Genomic DNA, 25,717 nt, shown 5'->3' with positions numbered 1-25,717 from the left:
TCGGTGACATGTCGTAATTCTAATGCAGAAATTACTCTTTTGGCTTCTTCATTTGGTAATACAGCTTGCATATACAGAATCTAATGATGTGTGGCGGTGGACTCTTTGGTTAAATGTGCTGTGAAATGCATTCCTGCTTGCTGTGTTGTCTGCAAAGACAGGAGTAACCTGAGCTCAAAGAAGGCTGCCCAGGTAGAGGCCTCATCTTACTAACTCAAAAATCCAAGTATCTTATGACCTGTGTCAGTCACGACAATTATGCCATTTGGAATTCATTTGCTGCCTTTCTCTTGAAAAAGTTTTGTTGGGTTTTGTCACTGTTGATGTGTTGGTGTCTACACAGAACAAAGAATAAATAGTTCAGGGGGAAAAAAATGAAACCAAAAGAGCCTTTGTCTTATAGCCAATCCAAAAGATTTTTAAAAATTATTTTAGTTATTTTGGTTTTGTGTAGACACTCCCTAAAACTAATGGTCAATAATTTGCCCAGATATTCGCTGAATTATAGGAGGAGATTCATGTACCTCCAAACATTGGGGTTTCTGACGACCCAGCTCCCAAAGGTCCCTGAGAGGAATCAAAAGACCTTCTCTGCACAAAATCTGTCCAGTAGAATTTTCTGCAATGAATGGAAATGTTCTCTGTGCTGTCCAGTATAGAAACCGCTAGTCACCTGTGGCAATTCAGAACTTGAACCATGGCTACTTAACTGATGAAATACACTTGAAACTTTTAGTTCATTTTAAATAAATATGAATAGCCATCCATGGCTGTGACTATTCCATTGGAGAGCACAGCCAGAGACCTTAAGAGCAAGGATTTCACTCTGGGACGCTCAGTCTCAGCCCATATTTGAAATACCTCCCAAGGTTTTAGCAATGATGCTGATCTGGGACAAAGTCAACTGAATGGAATGAAATATCTGAGGTGAGACAAAAATGCAAACCTATAGCTATTTTAAACGATCCCTAAGGAGCCACTAATATGGAAATAGTGATATCATAGATAGCAGTTATATCTGGAAAACCAGTCCTTGGTAATGCAAAAGTGAATGTATAAAAAGGACAGTAGTGAAAATTCAATTAATGAAAATAGACATGACTGTTTTGATGAGAGAGAACATTATTTTTCTATTCTATTTAATACCAAATATAGCTCAAAGTATGTCGAATTTCTGCACTTTGGTAACAGAGACAAATTATTGGCTGAAATTAAACTGTCTGGTTAAAAAGAAACAAATAAAAGCACAGACCACGTACTTAAGAAAGGAATATGTCTTTCCAAAGGGGAAATTCTGTCTGCTATTCTCTGAGGGAGTGTACCTGGGAGAATGTTGAATTTACAGAATGAGCTACGAAGTTAATCATGGAACAGAAATGTGCCTTATTGTTTCTCTACACGTTTAGTCTCAATGTATTTCAGTCTTCAGTGTTTTCATTTCTCACAGCTCTGCTCCATCACTGCAGTTTGCTATCTGGTGCATGCTCGCTTCTGCTCATCCAATGGCACACAGCAACTACATGTCCACGTAAAGACGAATTTGCTTGTTGGCTTAATACGGGCAGAAATTAAAACCGCCCCTGCACTGCTTGATTTTTCCCCAAGAAGTTCAGTGTTCCTCTTAGGTTGCCTCTTCACTTCAAATTCCATTGTCTGAAAGAAAAACTTCTTTCTGCGTGGATTCAACAGAAAAGTAAATCTGCTCAAAAATTTTAATGTATCTGTGAACTGCCACCATATTGGACAGTCAGAGTTGGGCCAATGCTTGTTGGTTTCTAAACTCAGACTGAAAACCAGCAGGGGCCTAAGCGTGCAGCTCAACTACTTACTGTATTTTTATGTATAAAAACAACATTTCTGCTGCTAGAGGATCACAAGTGCCTGACCTAATGTGGATAGCTTTAGATCTGGCCACCATGATGCCTTCTCTAAGAAGAAAGGCACCTCGAGCTCTGGTTCTCGCAGCTGTGTCCTGAATGTGGCATGTTTCCCCCAACTTTCTATTGTTGACTTGGCAGATGTATGTTCGAGGCAAACTTGAAGATGCCAGATCAACAGGAGGACGTGGTTCTTGGCTTATCCGTGGCCACCGAGACCTTTTTCCCGTTGGATGAATAGTATTAACCGAGGCAGCACAGCTTTATTGGGATGGTGGGTAAGGACCGTTCCCTTCCTCACCTGGACTAGTCACAACCAGAAGATGCTCTGTGAACTATTCTCTGGTCAGATGCTTTCCTGACCTGTAAAGGATTGCAGTGCACGGAGGATGAGCAGCCCTAAGCTACCAGGTTCTAAACTACCATCCACTTTTGGAGCCAATGCCCCCAGGCAGTGCAGAGAAACTTCTCAAGTACCCTGACCGGTTACAGATAATTTACTCTGGAACTGCCTAGCAATTAGAGATGGCAGGCGGGTGGACAGCGTGGGATTCACCGCCTTTCTGGATATGGGGCCATATGACTGATAAACTGACCCTGAGAGAGAGGCTGGACACACACTGTGCAAAAGACTAGCTTAAGACAATGTGCATATTGCTATGAAGCACGTTTTAAAAGAATGACCATTTATACCTAAAATAATCAAAAATAAGATTTTTTAACTATATGTTTGTATTCTGGTGCTGTTTTTTAATTACCGGTTTGCATATATTGTAAAGAAAATATATAAATAAAAACTTGTGCTGTTCAATTAAACCCCCCAACTGCTAGAAAATGGACGAGGGCACCAAACCCTACACAAGTAACAATGCCTAGAAAATGCTGGAACACGCTCCTATGCTGTGTCACTTTGCTCTGGTTTTTTGGTTTTCGTTTTGTTTTGTTTTGCTTCTTCATTTGTTTGGATCCCTGACATTCTCTACATTATTATGTTACTTGTTTCATCTTTCTGGACTCATCATGCAGGTCAGCATGAATGGACTAGGCTGAGAAAAAATAGGATGGCAACAGGAAGAAAAAAATGCTCTGAGCAGATAGATACATTTTTTGGGGGCTGGTTCCCTCACCTGCTCCAGTTCAAACAAGTAAAACCCAACTGCCTTAAACCAAGAGGCACCCGTACTCCCATGTTCAGAGGTACCTGAATTGTGGTCACCTGGTCTTCCAAAGGCTACTGAACCCAGTGAAAGAGTGGGCATAATGTCTATGGTCTCTATCGCAGCCTCTTCTCCAAAAGGAAAGAAAAAAGAATAAAAAGGAATGTTGTGTGCACTTTTATTTTATACATACCTATATATTTACTTTTCCTGTAGACTGTATACCACCAGTAAGAAAGAGTGTACAAAAGTCTGTTACTTGGTACACTATCCCACCAACAGTATAGCTTTTGCCTGCTTTCCAAAAGGTAAGAAACAATCTACTCTTTATTTATTTGTGTGTTCTTGTCTCCACTGAGAATTAGAAATGTTTCCATGAAAACTGTGCATGATTACTAGAAGTCCGTGTATATGAAGAAACGCGTTTTTGAAGATATTTGCTGAGCATAGTGTAAAGGGCTGTTGTGGGTCACGGGCCTGGTTTATTCTCTGGAGAACATGTGACTGGACTGGGCACGTGCACATTTGTCTTTCCTGAACAAGTAGCCAATAATGGCAAAAGTGGTGCTGGTCAGCCTACTTTAAAACTCTCAATGGTGAGAGATTATTTTTAAATGCATGTGTTCAGACTATGATTTGAGAAGGCAATGTGGAAAGCTTGAAGGGAGAGAAGGAGGGTGTTTCATAAGCTTAGTAAATATGTTTGTTCTGGTTTATTTTTAAATTAAATACATCCCCAGAAATATATTCATTCAAAAAGCAATGAATGACCCTACCATCTTAAACCCAAAATGGTCATGGTTCCTTCTTTGTGGCAAAGAAATACTAAAGGTTTGCTGGCTGGGCTTGATATCGTGTTGAAGATGATTTGGGACCCATAACTCTGCCTTAGAGAAACAGTGGACCAACTTCACTGATTTGAGAAAGCGGGGAAAGGTTCAGTGAAAGACCTGAAGAGTCTAAAGATAAATTTCAACATTAGTCAAACCCAAGAATTACCAATAAATATCAAGGGTATTCAAACTAACACCTTAGAAGAAATGGTGACTCGTGTGACGTGTGAACGGGGGAATGGGAGCGGGCTGCCATAAGAGTTGTTACTGACTCACCATTGATGCTTATATATCACTTTGAGCTCTCAACTAAAGGATATATGCTATGAAATAATAATAGCAGCAGTAGTAGTAATAGTAGCACCTCCCTGTTTCAGCCTAAGTGATATGACAGTATAGTGAAAAATAACACTTGCTTTGGCAAACGTCCTTGTCCAGCTGGAGTCAGTGCATTTCAAACTGTGGGAAAACAAACAGTAGAAAACATGGAGTAGAGTTATTAAAATCATGGGGTGGCTTTGAAGAGAAGGCCCCCTTTTGTTTTCCTCTAAACCTCCTACCATACTTATAAAATCAATAGCGAGACTTCTCTCTAGAGAGATTCCATGAAAGATAGCAGAGAGGTCCTATCATGGGAGGGGAGAAATATCGCTTCATAATGTGGGCTAGTCTTCCTCTTTCCTAACATGGAACTTTTTACCAGATCATTTCTATGTTTCTTTCCATCTTTGTTTTTATAATGGTATTCTGAGTACAAATAATATCTCTTTTTTTTCTTTTTAATCCATTTAAGAACTGTAAGACAGGACAGGAGTACTTCCAAAGAGTAATTACATTTCCCGTTGATTTTACATGGATGCCAGCAACTCAGTCTTTAATTTCAGATGTATTGTTCACATAGCTATTTCCTTTTTCCATATCAACGCCATCTGTCCTAGTTTTTAAATAGGGCATTCTTTTGTCCCAGTGAATATATAACTGTATTCCAGTGAGATTTCAAGTTTTTGCAGGACAAGTGCTTGTCAAAACACTGCAGCTCATCACTTTAATAGTCCTTTTACATGAAACTGCCTGAGAATAAATGAGAAGGAAGTTTCCCTGGGTAAAAATGATAGGTTTAATCTCAATCCATTAAAAAATTCTCCCTAGCTCCATTCTCAGTTGGTGCCTTTTGGTTTAAAGAGTGCAAGATGAAAATGTTTTAAGTCAACCTTCTGGTTAAAAAGTACTTTTAGGATGTGCTGCTTAGAAATAAACTTTTTGCTAGGATTGTCTTGTTTCAAAGAGTTTGATTCGGTGCTCTCCTTTTCTGTCAATTTAAAAGTGGCTTCATAAATTAATGATAACCATCTTATACAGCTATTTAAAAATAACTGGGACCGGAAGTTTGTCGAAGTTACAGGTATTCAAAGAGGGGAGTGTATCACCATGTTCAGGTTACAGTGAGACTGGAAAGCTTGGGCGAACAGTGACAGAAGACATTTCATGTTGTTCATTCAAATCCATTTCTGTGTGGTTGTTTTCAGGGCCATGAAACAGTAAAGAAAAATCTATAAATTCCAGAGTGAATTTTTGTACTGCTGTGCTAGTAAAAAAAAAAAAGGCCACCATGCCCCAACAATGGCAGACAAGAGTGAGCAAATCAAACATCTGATTTGGGGTGTTTAGAGGAAGCAGGTTCAAATTCAGACAGAACAGAATTTGACCTGGTTCGAAAACGCATTCCATATAATGCCCTCTCCTTTGACAGACACAGGACGTCAGACATTAACTGACTCAGCACTGCCTGCATCTTTTGTCTGAATAGTTCTAAATTTTGAAATCCTGCAGTGTTATCAATCTAATGATATTTATTTTAAACTGCAATTAAGCAAAAAACAAACGAACAAAAATTCACCACACACAGAAACCTCAACTAGTCTGGCATCATCGCCAGATCAGGAAACAGGTTACGTTAGGAGGTAAATTTTCAGACCACAGGATGGTTTTTCAGATTGGAGAACTCCGAGTTGAATTCAGCCTTGCAAACATGGGCAGTCCGGAGTCTTATTTTGTCCACGTATATTGTTCTAAGCAAGTAGATTCGTTACGATATTATGGACATTTCACTAACATATTACATGGTGTTGTCAAAAAAAAAAAGAATAATCTCTTGTTTCTTATAATTTCTATAACAGGGTTATCGCACATGTTTAATCTTTTCGGAACTATGCAATCTAAGTTTTGGTAATGTGTTGCGACTCCCCCTCTTCCTCGACGTTCAAGGCAATAACCCTGAGTTAACTGGAGACTCCCTCAGTTTAAATTCCATTTTAAAACACTCTGTAAGTACAGCTTAGCAAAGAATATATGTTCCCTGACCTTGACGGAGAATCACCTCAGAAATAAATGCAGCTATAAATCTTGCAGGCATATGTCTTTCTGCCTGAGAGCTCTGTGAAGCACCAACATGTCTCTCATCACGGTTGGACCTCAGCATCCTCAAAACCCAATTAATATTTGCCCTCTCTGTTCTGCAACTTTGGTTCGACTTAAAGAATGGGATGAAAGTTCACATGGCTGGGATGTCTACTGGTTCTTAGCATCAAAGGAACAAACACATCATTCTCCAGAGTCCTGAAAACTATGTCAGCTTTTACATTTAAGCCTGGCACTGCACCATCTGGCCAGGATCTATGAAACACAAGAGTATTTTAAGTGGGGTCCATCAAAGAAACGTTTGTCAAGCACCGCTCCCCTGAGTCAGCCCTGAACTGCCTAGGAGTAGGGGGACAGAAGTGGACAGTACCCTCAGGGGACCCCAGATCTAATGGAGGACTCACAGGTAAGCAATTTTAATTCAGAGGGACAGGGGCTCTTAGGAGAGGTAGTAGCAGTGAGTTCCATGTGGAGAGCATCGCCCAGGGGGTTTTGTTTGAGCTGCTCTGAAAAGATGAAGGACTCCAGGCAGTGGTAAAGAAAAGACCGGAGGCAGGTAACAAGTAAGCGCAAGGAAGCTTTTGTATTCGGACGAATGTGGTCTGTCCCGGGACTGGAAAGCAGTTCTGTGAGGCTGGAGAATTGTATTTGGAGGCAGATGGTTTCGGGGGATGACACGAGCCTGTGTACGGAGGGACCAAGTTGCCTTTATCTCTGTGCCGTGAGCGCAGGGCCTGCAAATGGGTCTCAGAAAATGTCCGTGGCATGAATGGAGTGTAATACTTCACGTACCAGAGGCTCCTAGCCTCACCTAGGACGTCACAGGTAACAGTAAATATCTACTGAGTAATTATTTATTAATAATAAGAAAGTATCAAGTCTACAGCCTCAGCAAGCGGAAGTGCAGTCTTCCAGATAAAATCTCTAAAGTCACAAAAGAGGCAATGTTTGATCCTGATGTCACAGTTTTCTAAACCATCTTTTATGGATAACTCTTAAAACGGATGGTCAGCGCTACATCTGCACTTGTGTAAATAACATCTCTTTTGAGGAGCTAACCCCATGGATGAAACCAGCAAAGTTTTTTGCCTATTTATTTCCTTTCATGGACTGCAGAGACCAGTTTTCAGTTACCTTTGGAAATGAATCCTAAGCACTTCTAATTTGGTAAAAACAGAAACATAATAATCAGAAAAAACCATTACATTGATTAAGTGCGTTTTCTCAGACACTGGCATTAAGGACAGATGTTGTGTTTTAGGCCCCCAGTTTCATTTGCATTTGAAAAGAAAACAGCATGTGTCCTAAACCAGGTCAGTTAATCTCTACAATCTCTCTTCCTCCCAACTACTGTGAATGAGCATCTTCTCAGGACTCAAGAGATGGTGACCGGTTTCTGCTACTAAAGCCATGTCTCAGCTCCGCAGACTTTTCTTTTCTTTTCTTTTTGGCTGTACAGTGGAGCTCGGCTGCATTTTAAATTAGCTTTCTCTAGGAATCAAAGGTAATCATTATTTCTCTTTATAATCCACATGAATATTCTCATTATTTTTTTCTTTTCAAGTTTAAGATTAGTTTTGAATTCCTCTTATATCTCTGCCTTCTTTCAGAGTAACCTCTGGAGACCCCAGCTTGCTCAAAAAGGGTTGAGAAAATGACTCCATGCCTGTTCTTGCTGAGCTGACCCAAACACTTAGACGACATGGCAGCAGTCAGCCATCTCACGTTCTGTAAGTTGTGGTCCAAGTATCGTTTCTGACCGTGTGCATGCTGTTTTTTCCCTCCGGCCAAGAATAAGAAAAACTGGACCAAGGTCCTAACCCTGGCTCTGATACCCTGGAGAGCATAAGCTTTATCACCTCATGGACTTCTGTGATCTTGAATAAGTCAAGTCCTATCTAACCTTCAGTTTCCTCTCGTGTAAAACAGGAGGAACCTTTCCTTGATGAGATACCGTGGACATTGCATGGCGTCATGTACGTGAAAGGCTTCTTTTATAAAGGGCTGTGCATAGATACGGTAGCACTGTTAGTCCCTGATCATCTCTGTGTTTTATCGTAATTGGCTTTCCTTTTTCCTCTTCTTTCATGGTTACTTTTTTTTTTTTTACCTACTATGAACCATCAGAGTTGGAAGGAAGGACATCTAGTTTGCCTGTGAAGTCAGGAACCTCTTCTCTAAGTACAACAAGCTCTGTTTTTGAGATGGGTCACTGTGGTCTCTGATGCGTCACTAATAGTCTTGGGCTTGGTGAAATTGACAGAGAAGGCTATCATTCACTCTGCAAGGCTGCTCTAGGACAGCTAGGCTCATACCTCCTGATATATGAACCACTCCCTGTGATTAACTTGGACAGGTGTACTCCAGGCCGACTGGCAAGCTGAAGTGCATTTTAAGTACACATAATAATGCTGGGTGTGTCTTGAGCGACAGAATAACAGCTGATGGGAATAGAGTCCCTCAATCTTTGCTTGTGAAACACACTTGGTTTTTCCTTTCAAGGCTGGGACATCACAACAAAATCAACTAACAAGATCTCTCAGATCTGAACTGATATTTTGAAGTTTGGTATTTCTCAAGCTTATATCAAACACAGCACTGACCCAAAGGGCCAAGGTCATTCATCTCAGTCTTCAAAGGACCTAGCATGGTGCTTCACAGCAATTTAACATTAATAACAACAATAATATCAATTATGATGATGGTTATAATTGTACCGTATTACGCCTATTGCTAAAGACTTACAAAGTGCTCAGCCACCCACTGAGACAGGTCTTACTGTCCCCACTAAACAGATAAGGAAACTGAGGCTCAGAACAGTGAAGCAACTTCCCAGTGACCCACACACCAATGGGTGGATGCCTGAACTTGGGTTTCCTGGCCAGAGTCCTTTCTAACACACTTTTCTAAAATTGCATGCAGTAGGACAAAATATTTCTGTCTACATAATCTATCTAATGAGCATTTACTGTTCTCATCAGTTGATTGCAGAGGTCTTCGACTTCCTGAAGATGAGAGAGGCCCTTCGGGGCAGATATCATAATCTGTTTTCAGGGCTATTTTGGAATAAGATGTGCGCTCTCTCTCTCTCTCTTTTTTTTTCTTAATGGTACTGTGAATGATAAGGCTATTTGATGTCATTTTACCTACTACTGGATTCTTTTGGTGGTCTGAAAAAATTAAAGACTATTGTTCCCACCTCAGAGAACATGGCTTTCTAGAGCTAGAAATGTTTAACTCTTGAGAATGCATTGAAATCCACTGAATAACATACTTGGGCAGAGTGCAGCCTGTTCAGAACGAAAAACCACAAGTCATCATATTTTGATGACTCTAAGCAGATTCTACCTCTGTATAAGGTGATCGAGTTGGGCATGGGAACCTAAGCAAAGGAAATTAAACTCTGGAAAGGGTCTGCTAGCATGAAAAAAATGCCACTTTCTCGGCACACAAAGGTGCAAAGCCATTTCCCACCCCAGCTTTATCACCCGCTCCTTCTCTCTCGGCTTTTGCCACTGCAAAGCTCTACACAGAAGCTGGATGCCAGGGTCATTATCGTCTATGTTAGCTGAAAATCTGATTAAGCTGGCCTCCTGGGGTTAGCATGAAAAACGCTAGATTTTCATTCTAGGAACTTAATTCCTCTTTCCCTCGTTTTTTGTCATGTTTGCAAATTTCATTTGCATTTTAATTTCCCATGATTTGCCACAGTCCAGACTGAGACTTGAGCTGTTGTTTCCACTCAGGTGAAAAGTCCAACCACAGCTGAGCATCTGTACTGGCATACAGTCAGGCGACTGGCCAAAGGCAAGTATCTCCTGCATCCTTTTGAGCATCCCGAGGAAGCTCTGCTATCCCGCCCGCCGATTAACTTAATGAACGGAAGAGACTTTGTCCAATGTCTAGGATGATGTTAGCCCAGGTGGTCCTTATCACATACTATACAATGTCCTCTCAATATTCCAAAATAAGGAGAAAGGACAGTAAAGGAGGCTTGAGATCTTGACCTATTAGGACCTATCGAGGGGTTTTATCTGGGGAAACATCAATGCCATCAAGTGGGGGAGAGATCCCTACTGCGGAGCACCATGATCTATTACTGAGGAAGCCAGCTTCTCCCTCGGGGCTGGATTCTCAGTGTCTTTTGGATCAAGCAGCAGAGACAGCAGTATTAATGGGGCGCCTACCTAACTCCCGTATAAAGCAAAAGAAATGACAAAAGGGAAGCAGCATAGAGGGGGCTACTATTCATGCCAAGCAGGCAAAATACTGACTCTTTGGAAAAGATCATCTCTGTGCCTCAGTTTCCTCATCTGTAACATATAACTTCAAATGACAGTGATAAGGACTAAATAGAAGTAAAGCACCAGGAACAGAGTTGGCACAGTAGCTGTTCAAATGTAAGCCATTAGCGTTATTCTGTCACCTAAAATTAACTGGATTTTTCTGTCTGTCTTTCCTCTAGGAAAGAACTCGGAGAATCCAATCTGATCTTCCATGTGATCTCTTGTATCCATTCTCTTTCTGTACCCCATGCAATAAAGTTCGAGAATGTCAAGTAATCCATGTGCCCCTGATTTTTGTCTGGAAAAACCTGCCGGATTTTCAGATTGAAATATCAATCCATCTCCTCTCTTGTCAAGCTATTTAGTATTGATCACTTTTGGAGCAAAGGTGCCTTAAAGCCAAAATTTCACTGCACTATCAGAGGAGCTACCTGGGAAATGACATTCAAATACACGTATAGCTTCATTTCATAGCACAGCACCTATTTCCTGACTTTGGGCATAAATAAACAACACAGTCGCCATTGTGGCGATGTTTACATTGTTATCACTACCAGTTAGTCCCAGATATTTAAGAAAATACCAAGGACCAATTTAAATAGCCTAGTTATGGCAGAAAATTTGCCAATATGAAATCTGAAATGCATTTTAGTTTATACTTCTATCTAATTTAAATCTTTTCTTCCCTAACCTGGTGCTCATCGAAATGTCACCTGTATTTAAAACTCTTCCTCAGGGATTCTGATGCACATCCAGGTTTGGGAACTTTTCTTTTTTAATCCTTTCTGATAATCAACACATGCAATATGGCGTTGGTGTAATGGTGATATGCGATGGTGATTACCTACACAGCAGAGGGTCTTCCAGAATATTAAAAAGACTCATTAAAAAAAAAATTATTCAGGTTTATCAGACCAGCAGCATCTACCATGCACCCAGGAAGTCATCTCTAGCTGTCTGCTAGAACAGTAAGAAGCTATTTCAAGGTCTTCTCTCAAGAGACTCTTCCAGGCTGGTACTGCGAACTAAATAAAGATGAAGCTAATTGACTGAAGCTCTGTTATTGGAGTGGAAAACACAGCACCATCTTCCGTTAAGGCTGAATCTCCATGACAACACCAGATAAGAAGCTGGGTTAATAGTTTTCTTTCCTGCACTTAGTGGGTCACAGGTCACAGCCTCTGTGGGCAAAGTGAGTTGATACATCCTTAGGCAATCATTTCAAGCTGCTCAGCAGGGCAACTCTGATTTTGTTTAGCCGGGAAGTCCTCAGAGAGATTATTTTCAAACTTTTGTTGATGCTTCTCAAGCCTTCTTGCCCAATCAGGAAGGGAAAAGTGTCAGAATAACCATTGTTTCAGTTACCATTGCTCTTAAAAATTCACCGTGATCTTATGAAGAGTCAGCCTAAATGCTAACTCCTACTTTGCCTTGTTCTACATTGTGATGTGAGCACACTGCTTACTCTCTGTGCATCAGTCTTCTCATCTTCAAAATGGGTACAATATTAGTAACTACCTCGTAGGGTTGTTATTAGGATTAAATTAGTCCATATGTTTAACACAATGCTTGGTTCATAATATAATGGTCGGTCATTAGCTGATATTCTTATTATGAGTATCACCAACTGATCCATAGCTGCTCAGTTCATACAGTAGCCACATGTGGCTGTTTACATTTAAATTAATTCGAATTAAATAAAATTAAAATTTTGTTCTTCAGTTGCACTGGCCACATTCCAAATGCTCAGTGGGTGCACATAACCCAGTACCCACCCTACTGGACAGCAAAGATACAGAACACTGAAATTATCACAGAAAGTTCTACTGGACAGCTGAGCCTAGGGAAAACAAAAAGGAGAGTAAGAACTTCCTTTAGAGGAGAGATATGGTTTGTTCTCAGCAATCTCCACTGATTGTGAAAACAGTCTCCAGGCTCTCTCTGGGAGCGGTGGGGTCCATTTCTTTGGTAGCATCTAGTCAAGAGTAGTCTACACTGTGGAGTGTGCAATCAGTATTGTTAGCAACAAACAAAAAAAGCTGTTTTCCAGAAATGGTCCTCTCTCAGTTGGGGCGGTTCTCCATTCCTTTCATATACTATTTAGATTGTTCTGTATTGATTCTAAATCACACAGTTGCACACAATTCTTGAAAAGCACGCCCGGTGGCAACTTTGTAGTCATCACATGTCTACTGTGTAGCTAGCAGAGAGGATGATTTTCTTAATCGCCACCCAAGGGGAAGCGATGTGCATGCTTGCTTGTCATACCAATGTTGCTCAGCAACAGAAAAACCAAATTAAATATTCGAAGATGTGAACGCGGGCCTTTGCTCCATCTCAAGGAGCATGTTTCTGGTACTTCTCATCTGTGAATGGTCAACTGCGGAATTCTAGCGTCGGCTGGAAAATTCAGTCCTTTTCCTTAGAGTTAAATTGACATATCTTATTTGTCCTATAGGCCTGGTTAGTCCCTGATTTGACTGCCGGGCAGGTGCTTGGTGAATGTTTGAGAGTGAGGGAAAAATACAGGCTCAAAGCAAAAGGTGTCTATCACTTCCAGCAAGCGAAAGTTCTATCTGGATCACGAACACTTAGTGATGTTATACATCATCTAAAGGAGTCTCTGCTATCGATTTATATTTTGGGAGAACTTTTACTGTAAAACTAGCGGGGGGGGGGGGGCTTCCCTGGTGGCGCAGTGGCTGAGAGTCCGCCTGCCGATGTAGGGGACACGGGTTCGTGCCCCGGTCCAGGAAGATCCCACATGCTGCGAAGCGGCTGGGCCCGTGAGCCATGGCCGCTGAGCCTGCGCGTCCGGAGCCTGTGCTCCGCAACGGGAGAGGCCGCAGCAGTGAGAGGCCCGCGTGCCGCAAAAAACAAAACAAAACAAAAAAACAAAAAAAACCTAGTAGGTGAAGTTGGGAACGAGAACCAGTGTAATATACTTAAGCCCAGACCAGCTCTATCAAACTGGTTGAACACGTTATATCTCCAGAGAAACCTCCCCCAGCATCTCCAATTCTCATTCCAGAACTGAAACTGCAGAAGGGCTGCATAGGCAGAGGGAAAGTAAAAACTCTCTCTTCCTATTTTTGAATTTTCTAACTAAAACAAAAACACTGATCATATTGATTACTAAATATTGTCAACAGAGGAGTATCAATGAGTCTATGTTCCAGAAATGCAGAAGAAGATTTTTAAAAATCCACATGATTTTTAAAAATTACACCAACTACTAACAGTTACAAGCAGCTCGCCCTTATATAACATCTCAACATTTCGTAGTTTGGTTTTATCATGTGCTCACACATACAGCATCTCATTTCGTCTTCAGGGCATCACGATGAGGCAGGTAGCATCATCCTCATCTACGGATGTACAAACTACGGCTCAGGGGATGACGAAAATCGGCCAAGGTGTTAATGATGGAAATAGCTTTAGAAGTCATTCTGACCCCGTTATACCCCAGCACCCCTTCATTAAAGAGGTGCAATATCTTAGGACTGACAAGTGCATCTTTAAGCCAAGGGGAGAGAGAGAGAGAGAGGGAAAAAAACTCCCTCATTAGAGAAGATTCAGATTATAGTGCAATCTGGAAAAAAAAGTTTTTTGTGTGTCCTATACATAATCACCAGCACTGAGTAGCCACTGGGTCACCTTATCTATGGAAAGGTAAACAGCTCAGCCAGGATGGAGAATAAAGATGGATGGCTGCAGAAGAAGGAGTGAATTATTAACACCAGATAACAACTTAGCTGTTTATCTCCCCAAGGCCAGGGGGCTGATGCCACGGGAGATGCGTGCACGGTGTGTGATGGGACAGGATTCTGCCTTACACATTTTTAGCTCGTGCCTTCTGGCACGGTTACCGCGTGGGTTGTAAAGACACTGCATAAGTCCAGTTTAAATCCAGGCATCTTATTGTTAATCAAACGACCTTGTGAAGCTGATTAAAGAGATTAAATCAAGTCTGAAAAGAAAGGGAGAAGTTTACTGTTTTTTCATCAACGAGTCTTGTTTCTAATGCAGCCTGATCAAAACCACCCCACGTGCTTTATGGACTGCTTACTGCTGCCAGGGTCTGGGCGTATAAAGCTGAGATAGAGCAAGCTGCCGCTTCTCCAGGAGTTTATCGTCCACAGGACAAGGGAGAATAACTGACCTTACCAGACCTGATACACGGATGCACAATACGAGTATGTGAAGAGGGCTCAAAGTAGCCCTTTGCTCTCATTGAGTGACAAGTGGACATTCTCACTGTGGCTTAAAGAATGAGGCAACGTGGGAGAGGGGGCTGCAGACAAAGGGATGGGAAAGGAAAATGACGAAGTGCGTGAAATGGTGGCAACATTATGAGCGGCGCCGGGTAGCAGATCTTGAGTATTTTCCGTGCACCCACCACTATTCCAAATACTTAACGTGTATTAGCTCATTTAACCGTATTACCCTCATCAGATATGCATCATTAGGTCCATTGTACAGATAAAGGAAGGCACAGAGATTTTAAGTAATTTCCCCAAAGTCACACAGCTAGTAAGTAGAGAACTTTGGCTAGAAGCTCAGCCATCGGGGCCCGGAGGCCATGCTTCTGACCAATTCAGTGCTTTCCAGTGATAGGTACGTGGTGTGTTTAAGGAAGGTCCATTTTCCAGTTTAGCTAGACTACAGGGCTTCTCCGCCATGGCAACGGTAACATTTGGGAACTGGACAGTTCTCTGTGGCAGGGGGCTGTCCGGGGCATTGTATGTAGAAGGTTTAGTTAGCAGCATCCCTGGCCTCTGCCCACTAGATGCCTGTGGTACCTCCATCCTGCAGATATGGGATGATCAGAGCCATCTCTTCACATTGCCAGATGTTCTCTGGGGGCACAGCTGCCCCGGTTAAGAATCAGTGGACAAGCACATAACGTGTGAGGCTGGAGAGCGGCAGAAAAATATATTAGAACTCAAGTGTGAATGTTCTCCCGTTCTATCCTGAAAGCTATGACAACACATCCTGTAGAAAGAAAGGGGCCAGCTGGGGTTTAATAACTGACGAGCAGCAGAAAAGATAACTTGCAGAAGCAGCAGGGCAGGAGGTCCTGGGAGAGACAACACAGACTTCTGAGTTCTCAGTTCTGGAACAGGATGTGTTCGCAGACTTTATAAAATATATGTTCAAAACTCCTAAAGCTAAAGATAGCAAAGGATAATCTACAAGAACAGAGGAAAAGTTCAGGAAGCCATTTCACCCACTGGTCCCTGGAATGCATCCAATCTCTGACCTGAAAGCTGAGAACTCAAAGTTTCATTTTAGGTAAGAGAGCTTCTGGATATGGGAAAACAACTAACTACCCAGTTTTCTTAAGAAGCTCCAATGTCAGACCCCATGTCACTGTGTAAGTGTGAACACAGTTATGGTTCTGTCAACTTCAGATGGGGCATTTCTGCAGAAATATTTACTGGACACTTGGCCACCATGGGAGAAAATGGAACTATTCTCTCCCCAGGTCTCTATATGGACACAATTTCAAGCCAAGGGGGTATGTGTTCAGAGCGGCAAAAAGACCTATGCACCTTCTAAATATTCTACAATAAACATATGAGTTTTGTAAAACAAAAGGTGGTTTTGATCTAATTCAGAACCCTGCCTCAGGTGGTAAATAACCACCCACCTAATTATATAATTCCATCCATTCCTCAAGCACTTCTGTTACCTGTTCTGGCCTCTAGTGAGTTCTTTTCTTGTGTCATTGGGAAGAATTAGAAAGACATTTTCTTAGCACTCTTTCAAGGCTGCTGTGACCATTGGGAACCTAGTGCAGCTGCAAGCCTCCAACGAACTTCAGAGTTTCAAAGATGGAATTCTTTTGGGAAGAATAACTTGATTGAAGAAAAAGTATCTGATCTCAGAGAAAGCCAACAATGCATCTCTGACACAAAGCCAGCCTAGGGTCAGAGCCAAGGGCTTTGGAATCAGCCAGGGCGTAACTTTGAGACAAACAGCTTCCCATCCCAGCTGCCTCATCTGACAGCACGGGGATCTGAATAACTTCATTAAACAGGTTCTTTCAAGATTGCGTGAGGTGGCCCGAGCTAAGGTCCCAGGATGTGGTGAGATGTATGGCTGACATCCAGTAAGGGGTATCCCTTCCAAGCCAGCATATCAGGGAAGCACTCAGGACTGTGAGAGATGAAACCAGCCTTGCAATCTCTTGGAGATGCTTCTTGTGTTCAGATAAGGAAACATCTGCGTTCTGTGAGAGCACATCCCGGTCACTTTGTGAACCTCTCACAACTCAAGGCAGAAACCTGCCCCCCACAACCCATCTCACTTTGGTCTCGACGACAGGCTGTAATTGTAGGATCCAAGCCTCTTGATATCAGTTCTCCTGAAAATAACCTCAGACCCTCGGCTTGCACTGTACTGGGAAAAATATGTATTAGAGAACGCTGTCTCTGCAACAACTTTTATTTAAAAACAGATTCTCAAATAGAGTGGCGAAGTCTAGCTCAGGCACTGGACTAACGATTTGAAATTTTAAACAGGTGGAGCTTTTTCAAGCTTTCCAGTTTGTCTGTGACGAAGAATCCTAATTTTTTGATTCTTCATAAATAGTCAATAGATTTAGTCATAAATATCCTGTAATATGTGCTTTGTTCCTTTTATTCAGAGGCAAGTTGCAATTTCTGAGTAAACGGTATAGATTATCACACAGCAGCCACCCGATGGGAAGAACAGTTACCAAGAACTTCAGTTCCTGTACTGATGAAAGGCACGTAAAGACATCGAGACCCAAACACCTGCCAAGCATTGTTGGGAAGACGGGACATTGAGCAATGTCTTGTGACATTTTAAGGGCAGCAAACAGCTGGCGTCCATGTAAGTAGTTTTAAGACGTCAGGAAGAAATTCGGATCATAGGATTAGGGGATCAGTCCTCAACTCATAGCTGGCTTCTTCCTTCCCTTCAAAAGTGAGAACACTTTCTTCTTCTCCAAGACAGACGTTAACAGAACAGAAATCAAGCAACCAGAAAGTGCAATTGATAAAATCCCAAGAGGGCAGTGAAAATGAAGCATCCCCTCCAACCCCCGCCTTTCCTCCAGGGAACAGGAGTATGAAATTGTTTAGACTATCTGGGGACTTTGCTCTCAGGCGTGGACTGGGTACCAGCAGCAGCCCGAGATGCGCTTGGGACCGTGCAATTGTGCGGGGCTTGGGCAGAGCAACAGAGGGGACCTTTGCTGGCATGCTGCCCAGCCTCGCCCAAAAGATCCTTTTCCTTCTCAACGCCGTTGCTTCTCCTTGGCCATTGGAGGCCTTGGTCTAGGCGCTCACGCAGAAGACACACGTAGTTGTGTCTGTTTCGTGCCATCCCTTCTGGCCTCAATGAAAGTTGGAGGAGGAGTGTAATTGAACCAGTGGTAGGAGCCGCACTCAGAACATGCCCTCTTCGTCTGAAGAGTGGATCGTCAGTGAACAGGAATGCCTAACACAAGATGTTCCTCACTAGAATGATTTGGAAATCAAACCCTAAGTTGAACAGAACACAGTACTATTCATGTAAATCAGGTCTGCCCATTATCATCTCCAATTAGACAGTGTCAGAGGCTAAGCTTTATGGTGACGAGAGCTGTATTCTTCCTCTTTGCCACTGTACCTTCACATCCTAACACATGGTAGTTGGACAATCCACTTTTAGATCTAATGTATGAAATACTACAGGAGTTGTGATGCACGTATTTTCAGCTACCATTAATTCAACCGCCATGGATTCTATAGAAGAAAAGGGTGAGAGGAGAGGAAGACGAGAAGGAAGGAAGAATTGTTCTTCTTGCTTTTGCTGTTCAGCCTATAGCCAGGCCTCCACTCAAGGGGGAAAGTGAAGCCTCAGCAAAAATGCAAAGAGCATCCAAGGAAGTCACTCTGGACTCTCCTGCTTCTGCAGTCCCAGTTCTTAGAGGTTAATGAATAATTGAAGAGCCTCTCAAATGTTAATGTCCATGCCATCACCCCAGGATCTTGTTAAGTGGCAGCTAGAGATGCTTCAACTCAGCATGTATCTAACAAGCTCCTGTGTGATGCCCATGGTGTTGGTCTTTGGACCTCATTTCAGATTACGTGGACTGAAGGTATCGTGGAGGAAAATTCTGACCATGCCCAAATCTTCCCAGAACATGCTGCCTGTAAAACCTAACTCCTATGAAAATTGTGAGCCCACTACACACCAGAATTTTACTCTAAGCTCACAGAACCATCCTATAATTAAATTAAATAGTGAATGTGAAACCTTGGTGTAATTCAACTACCTATTGTTATCTGAAGGTATTTCTGTCTCTCTCAGCAGAAAACATAAAAATAAGGCAAGTTGTAACTTCAGTTACGAGGTGTTTTAGGTTATTCTTACAAGTACAATGGTATACAGCACCTAAAGTAATAAAAAGATAAATAATAACATATTCAAGACCCATGTGCACTGTCATATATACTGATCTTAATTACGGGCTGCAGATTTTCATCTAATTGCTAACGTAAGTCAGCTCTTGAATAATCAGGAGGAAGACTTATCATCGTTGGAACAGAATACAAAAACACTCTTGTGTTTCAAATGTCACTATGACATTTCAAAAAAAAAGAAAAGAAATTCAGAAGAGAACGATAGTAATAACAAAACGAATATAAGTATTAGTCCAATATTGAAGTCGAGGAAACAGGGCCCAGATGATCACAGGCTGAAACACAGATGTTCTGACTCTTTGGTTCTCAGCACTCACTGCCCATCGGAAGCACCTGGAGACCTTTTCACCTACATCCATGCCGGGACCCCACCACCCTGGATTCTAGGTAGTTGCATTAGGATGGGGTGCAGGCAGCTATAGTTCAAATATCTCCCCAAGTGAACCTAATGCCAGCCAGGGCAGAGAACCCTTGCTCTGATGTAGAGCTGCTCTACTCTGGTCCCACCACCAGCAACATTAGCATCACCAGGCAACTTAGTAAAAGCAGAAATTCTTGGCCTTCACCCTAGACCTGCTAACCCAGAAATTCTGGGCTTGGGGCCCATCCATCTGTCCTTTAGCAAGCCCTCAAGGGGAGTGTGATGCCCGCTACTGGAAATGCTTCCCTGAGAAGTTTGAGGGTCCTTGTGCTTCTTACCCAGACATTCTTATGGGGGCCGCTGAAGGACCTCACACTGAGACTTTCCTGCTGGAGGGCCTACAACCTGGGCTCTGGTGTTAATTCCAGAGAGGGCTCTAGTACCTCCAGTCTGGGAGTCTCAGCAGTGGAAGGGAACTTAAGGTCACTGATTTAAAGGTCATTATGTTACCCCCCAAATACGATCATGTATAATATGCTTGAATACTTCTATGATAGGAAACTTACCACCATCTGGCCTAATCCTATCCATCTTCAGATGCTTTCTAGGTACAGACGCTATGCTAAGTATTCACAAACACGACTCGTTTACGCTTGACCATGGCCCCCGAGATGCAGGTTGTAATGCACATTTGACCCCTGCGCAAAATAAGTCTGAGGGAGGTTTTGAGATTCGTGAAGGTCATGTGGTTTCTTACGAAATTTACACAAAGCTCCATGTCTTGAGGATATACAGAAAATTCATTTGCAGCACCGGTAACTTGAAAGCTGTTGTTAAGAAAACCAAACTGATGCTTTATATATCCTCTTGTCGCCAAAATAAACATCCCTCGTTCCTCACAGCCAATATCTAAGCCCCATCATCCCTGCTGCGTCCAACTGATAAGCACAAAAAAATAGCAAGACTATTAATAGATTGTTCACGCATCCCACCTATGCATTAGAACAATGCTTTTCCATGTCTTGCCACATGTAAAAAACAGTAATATTGGTAAGGCATATTCAGTACACTGGAGAGGATTTGGGGGACTCTATGTAAAGCTTGCTGAAAAAAAAATTCATGTTATTTATATTACCAAATAATCAAAAGTTTTAAAGAAGAGATTAAATATTGAATTTGTATCAAACTTCAAAACCTAAAATTTCATTGTTTTAAATGAAAACTTGAGCTCGCTTCCATGAAAAGAGAGTTCCTATCAACTGAAATGACTATGAACAATTTCCAGTCAAGACTTTTTGACGATGAGCTCTTCAAATTCTTTTTTTTTTTTTTTTCTGGTACGCGGGCCTCTCACTGTTGTGGCCTCTCCCGTTGTGGAGCACAGGCTCCGGACGCGCAGGCTCACCGGCCATGGCTCACGGACCCAGCCGCTCCACGGCATGTGGGATCTTCCCGGACTGGGGCACGAACCCGCGTCCCCTGCATCGGCAGGCGGACCCTCAACCACTGCGCCACCAGGGAAGCCCTCTTCAAATTCTTAATAGAGAACGTAAGTGAAATCTTTGTATGAGTAGATGGTAAAAGTTTAAAAGCATTTTTTTACAGCAATTCAGAATTGTATGAGTCAAATTTATATTAAAAGAATCCAATAGCTTCTCCTTTATTTAGAAAAAGTAATATTAAAATCTTGTGATAACATGAACTGATCTCGAATTAAGTTCAAGCTTTTTTCCCTCTCAAGTGTTTTAAATGATGATGATGTCTTAATTTGTTGATGCACTCGTGCTTTGAGACCAGTTACCAGGCTAGGATGCCTCCAAAAGGGTGCGTCAGTCACAAATGGACAGAAGAAAGAATATATGTGCGAATGCAAATACATGGGGTCACCAACTGGATGTGGACCTGCGAGGAGGCCCACGCAGCCATCTTGTTCTGCCACCTGCAACTGCATGGCTCTCTGAACACGTCATCAGTGAACTCCTCTTGGAGCTCCATGGGGCTCTTATCCACCTTGGGCAGTGGCACCTGGTACAATAAACCTCATACCCAGGTGGGAGAGCACCCATTGGCCAAGCCTTCTGGGAGAATGGGAGGAACTGGTTCTCATTCACTGTGCCCTTCACCTATAGGAACCTGAGACAAGTCACCATTTCCTTCTCTGCTCAGGAAGACTTCAAGGGAACCCCATGCTTCCGGACAAGGTTCCTTGTCCTTGGCTTGATACGCTTTGCTGGTTATCCCAGGCCTCAACTAGCTGCAGCAAAAGGGATTATGATGTCACAACCTCTGCATTTCTAGAGCCCAAGATGGCAACACCTTGGCCAGCTGTCCTACCCATGCCATCCTTAGAAATCAAGGGCATTTTTCTGAAAGGAGTGACTCAGGACAAATCCACTAGGGGAAAAACATGTGAAAGCACCTCCTAAGTGCAAACCATGATGTCGAAGGGCTATGCTTATTCTATCATCACTGTCTCCAACTAATATTCAATCCCCAAAGGACAGCTGCAAGCATCCTGCCTCACAATCATTATCTGAATAAAGTTCAGTCTGAAGCCCACCTGCCCCAAAGTGACCTACAGCACTTGTTAAAAGTGCAGAACCATAAATACACCCAAATTCAAATAACCCAGTCTAGCTGGGGACACAGGTGATCAAATTATAGCTAATAAACAGGAAGCTGCAACTGTGAGAACCCTCTGTGAACAAGAAATATAGGGAACTAGGAATATCAAGTAGCACTAGCTACACAGATCAACAGTATCTTTTCTTAAGACTTGCTTGAGGGATGTGTAGCCATCAGTAACACAAAGCGGTGGGAAAGCCCCTAGGCAAAGAGAAGAACATGTGCAAAGGCCCTGCGGTAGAAGCAAGGCAAATACAAAAGACTGAACAAAGGTCAGTGTGACTAGAGGGAAGAGAGCAAGGGCAAGTGTACTTCCACATAAAGCCCAGAAAATAATTAAGTGTCAAGTCACACAGAAATGTACAGAACAAATTAGAAACCCTTATCTTTGTTCTAAAAGCAATGGGGAGTCATTGAAGAGTTTTAAGCAAACGAGGTGAGAATATAAAGAACAAATGATGCAATTTATATTTTTAAAATAAACCACTCCATCAGGTGTGTGGAGCAGTAGCTATACGTAAACATCTACAATTCAGTTTGGAGATATTCCATTGGTTGAGGAGATGATGTTAGCTTTGACTACAGAGGTGGTGATGAAGATGGAGAGAAGTAAAAGGAGATAATATTTGAGATAAAAGCAACAAGATTTGATGATGAACTGGCCTTCAACTCTCCTTCTCCACCCGAAAGACATCCCACTGACTTGGACTGCAGTGCTTACCTAAACACTCATTGACTTCTTTGGCCCCGGTTATGGAAAAACAAAGTGGGTTGGTGACATATTTACAGAGCTGTAGGACCCGAATTCAATTGATTTCACTTGTGATCACTTATCTGTGCTCTGAAGTGGAGGGCAATTTCTCCAACAACAAGGCCAACTGTTCCGAGAGCTTTATGAAGATGTCTTTATGTCTACCTCTATATATTTTATGCGGGACTCTATGTAATACTTTATATGTGTGTGAAGAGTTTAGGTCAGCTACAATGTTTAGAGGGAGCAGTCCTCAAAACTGCCCCAGTTCTGGGCTTCCCTGGTGGCGCAGTGGTTGGGAGTCGGCCTGCCGGTGCAGGGGACGCGGGTTCGTGCCCCGGTCCGGGAAGATCCCACATGCCGCGGAGCGGCTGGGCCCGTGAGCCGTGGCCGCTGAGCCTGCGCGTCCGGAGCCTGTGCTCCGCAACGGGAGAGGCCACGGCAGTGAGAGGCCCGCGTACCACAAAAAAAATAAAAACTGCCCCAGTTCTGACACCAAATGCAAAGCTTGGAGATTCCCCAAACCACCCTCAGATTGATAATTTGCTAGAAAGACTTAGTGAAAGCTGTTATGCTCAAAGTTATGGTTTATTACGGGAAAACGATACAGATTAAAATCAGGTAAGAGAAGAAGCACATAGGACAGAGTCCAGGAAAAGTGCCAAACATGGAGCTCTCACTGTTCTCTCCCTGATGGAGTCAAGATGCATGGACGTACCACAATACACACAGAGCATTGCCAAGCAAGGAAGCTCACTCCAGCCTCACTGTTAAGAGTTTTAATCAGCTCCATTTTATCTTCATCACTGATGACTGACTGGTTGCCCAGAGGGGTGAACTCAGTCTCCAGGTCAACTGATACCACATGACCCAAAGCCCCAACCCTAAATCACATCCCATTGTTACTACCTGGCTCGCCTGAGGCATCCCGGCAAACAAAGATTACATCCCAGGAGCCAAGAACAAAAGGTCAGACCTCTTTTTGGGGAAAGGTTAAATTCTTTACTATATAATATGTCAGTAACATCAAAAACTGATGATTAATGCCACCAGCAGTAGAAATGGAGTTCAAGTTAATACTGCACTGAAATGGGAGGATAGGCTTGTAGAAATATGCCCTTTTTCTTATAAAAGTAGATTATATGAACCAAGGTTAGATCCCACCTCACCCAGAACTAGTTTTGTTATCATTAAAGATAGAAAGCTTCTTCTAAGAATTTCTCTGTTTTCTCCTACTGACCTCAAAATCCTGCTTCCTGTGGTCAACTAGGGAAAAGTACATCTTTTGAAATTGCCCCAAAGGGAAGTTAGTCTCCATTTCAGCATTTTCATCTTTCTCCAAATTCTGAGTTTCTTGGTTTAGTCATTTCTTACAGTTAATGGGCCAGATTCTAAGATCTTCCCTTCATATAGCTGATGAAAAACCACAAGGAAACAGAGAGACAGCATGGTTTCCTGTTTAGCACCATTACTGCAGACACTCTGCCGCTCAATAAAGTCTAGCAGTTTCCATGGAGACTGACATGGATGTGTCAGTGTAAATGATGGTGCAAAAATCACAAACACCATGGTAAGGTGGCATACTCACTGATACTCCACCTTTTTTTTTTTTTTTTAATTGAAGCCATCAGTTTTAAAGAAGGATGAAAATGTTACTTAAAAGATAGCAGCAGATGGTGGAACGATTATGGTCACCAGAAATTTCCCAAAATTTAGGCCAGATTCCTCCAAAGAATTCCCAGGAACTACTTTGACTCTTGCTATCTCTGCCTCAGAAATTCTGAGTTCCCTTTATCTTTTCCGTTCCTTATAGGCTCTCTAAGATAGAATCATTATAAGTGGCCTCTGACTGGGGGTTCCTGTACTGTATGCATCTGGTTCGACCCTCTGGCCACTCAACTTTGTTCTTTGCAGGGTTCAGTCCTGGTTAGCACCACAATAGAACATATCACTGTAAAGGTTTCAATCTGCCTTATTTTCCATGCTCTGTAAAGCAAGCTTGTTAATGAATTCCCAATTCAGAAAAGGGAAGTTCGCGGTGTTTATAAAATTGGGAATCTCAGGGAGCATTTATCTTGGTTAATTTCACAGAATTATAAGATTTTACAGTTTCTTCTGTCATTATCCTTGCCTCACCAAATCTCTGATTGATTGATTAATGATTGATTTTTTTTTTAACCTTCAGTCCCAACACATATCTAGTTCTGGTTTCAGAGCTTTTTGTTTGTTTGTTTTTTAATGTTAAAAACATGCTTTTATGTATATTGTTATCTAGGTTTTTTTTTTTTAAGTGAATTATTTAAACTTGATATGTGGAAAGCAGTGAACAAGTAATTGTACAGATAGTAAGCAAATATGGCTACAAATCAACAAGGCAGTAGAATGTCTGATTGTATGGAAAGCATGAAGTGCTACAGGGGCAGAGCAGAGCAGAGACCTAATGTTGCCCAGGGAAACAACAGAGGGCTTCCAGGAAGAAGTGACACTGGATTTGAGTCTCAAAGACTGACCAGGAGTTGACAGGGTGGAAGCGTATGGTCTGTAGGGTAAGACAGAGGGAAAGGAAATAGCATGGTCCACTTATGTTGACAGATACAGGAATGGGAAGTTGACAGAGTATGAAGGGCTAGCCCAAAACTCATTCACAGGAGCAAAGGAATTTGCCTGGGAGAGGGACAGGCATAGTTGGGATGGAGAGTTTGAGCTCAGTAATGGAGGTTGGAAAACATTCATTTGCATGATACCTGATGTCCTAGGGTTGGACGACATCCCCCAGCTCACTGAGCAACCTGCGATGGACCCAAGAAGGTACCTGGGGCAAGGTGTGCCTTGGTAGAAGTGCATTAGGTTAAGCTTTCTTTCTCAGGAAAAAAAAATTACACATAATTTATATATCAATATAAAAATATAAATATTATGTATTATATATTTAATTATATATTATAAATTATATTATATATAATATATAATT

General features: G+C 42.2%; 1 protein-coding gene across 12 annotated transcripts in view; it reads left to right on the top strand.

Moving 5' to 3' along the window:
• The window catches only part of GRM7 (glutamate metabotropic receptor 7), an 858,094-nt gene that overhangs the window by 808,274 nt on the left and 24,103 nt on the right, over positions 1-25,717 (top strand). For 2 of the 12 annotated variants that reach the window (XR_009565805.2, XR_009565811.2), the window contains 5 exons: positions 3,251-3,342; positions 6,045-7,789; positions 7,896-8,015; positions 10,032-10,092; positions 10,751-10,836. The exons of 2 other annotated variants lie outside the window; for them this stretch is intronic. Coding sequence is in view for 3 of the 10 variants with exons in the window: in XM_060307842.1 (XP_060163825.1) it covers positions 3,251-3,321 (71 nt within the window). In the remaining 7 variants the exon portion in view is untranslated. Of the gene's footprint in view, positions 1-2,018; positions 3,218-3,250; positions 3,343-3,854; positions 5,168-6,044; positions 7,790-7,895; positions 8,016-10,031; positions 10,093-10,750; positions 10,837-25,717 lie in introns of those variants that run through there. 8 more of the 12 variants (XR_009565807.2, XR_009565809.2, XR_009565808.2 and 5 more) reach the window with 8 other exon arrangements.

The sequence above is a fragment of the Globicephala melas genome, chromosome 11 (assembly GCF_963455315.2).
Source record: "Globicephala melas chromosome 11, mGloMel1.2, whole genome shotgun sequence".
NCBI classification, from domain to species: Eukaryota; Metazoa; Chordata; class Mammalia; order Artiodactyla; family Delphinidae; genus Globicephala; species Globicephala melas.
Note: the sequence above shows the minus strand (reverse complement) of the source record. Positions and strands in the feature narration are given on the sequence as shown.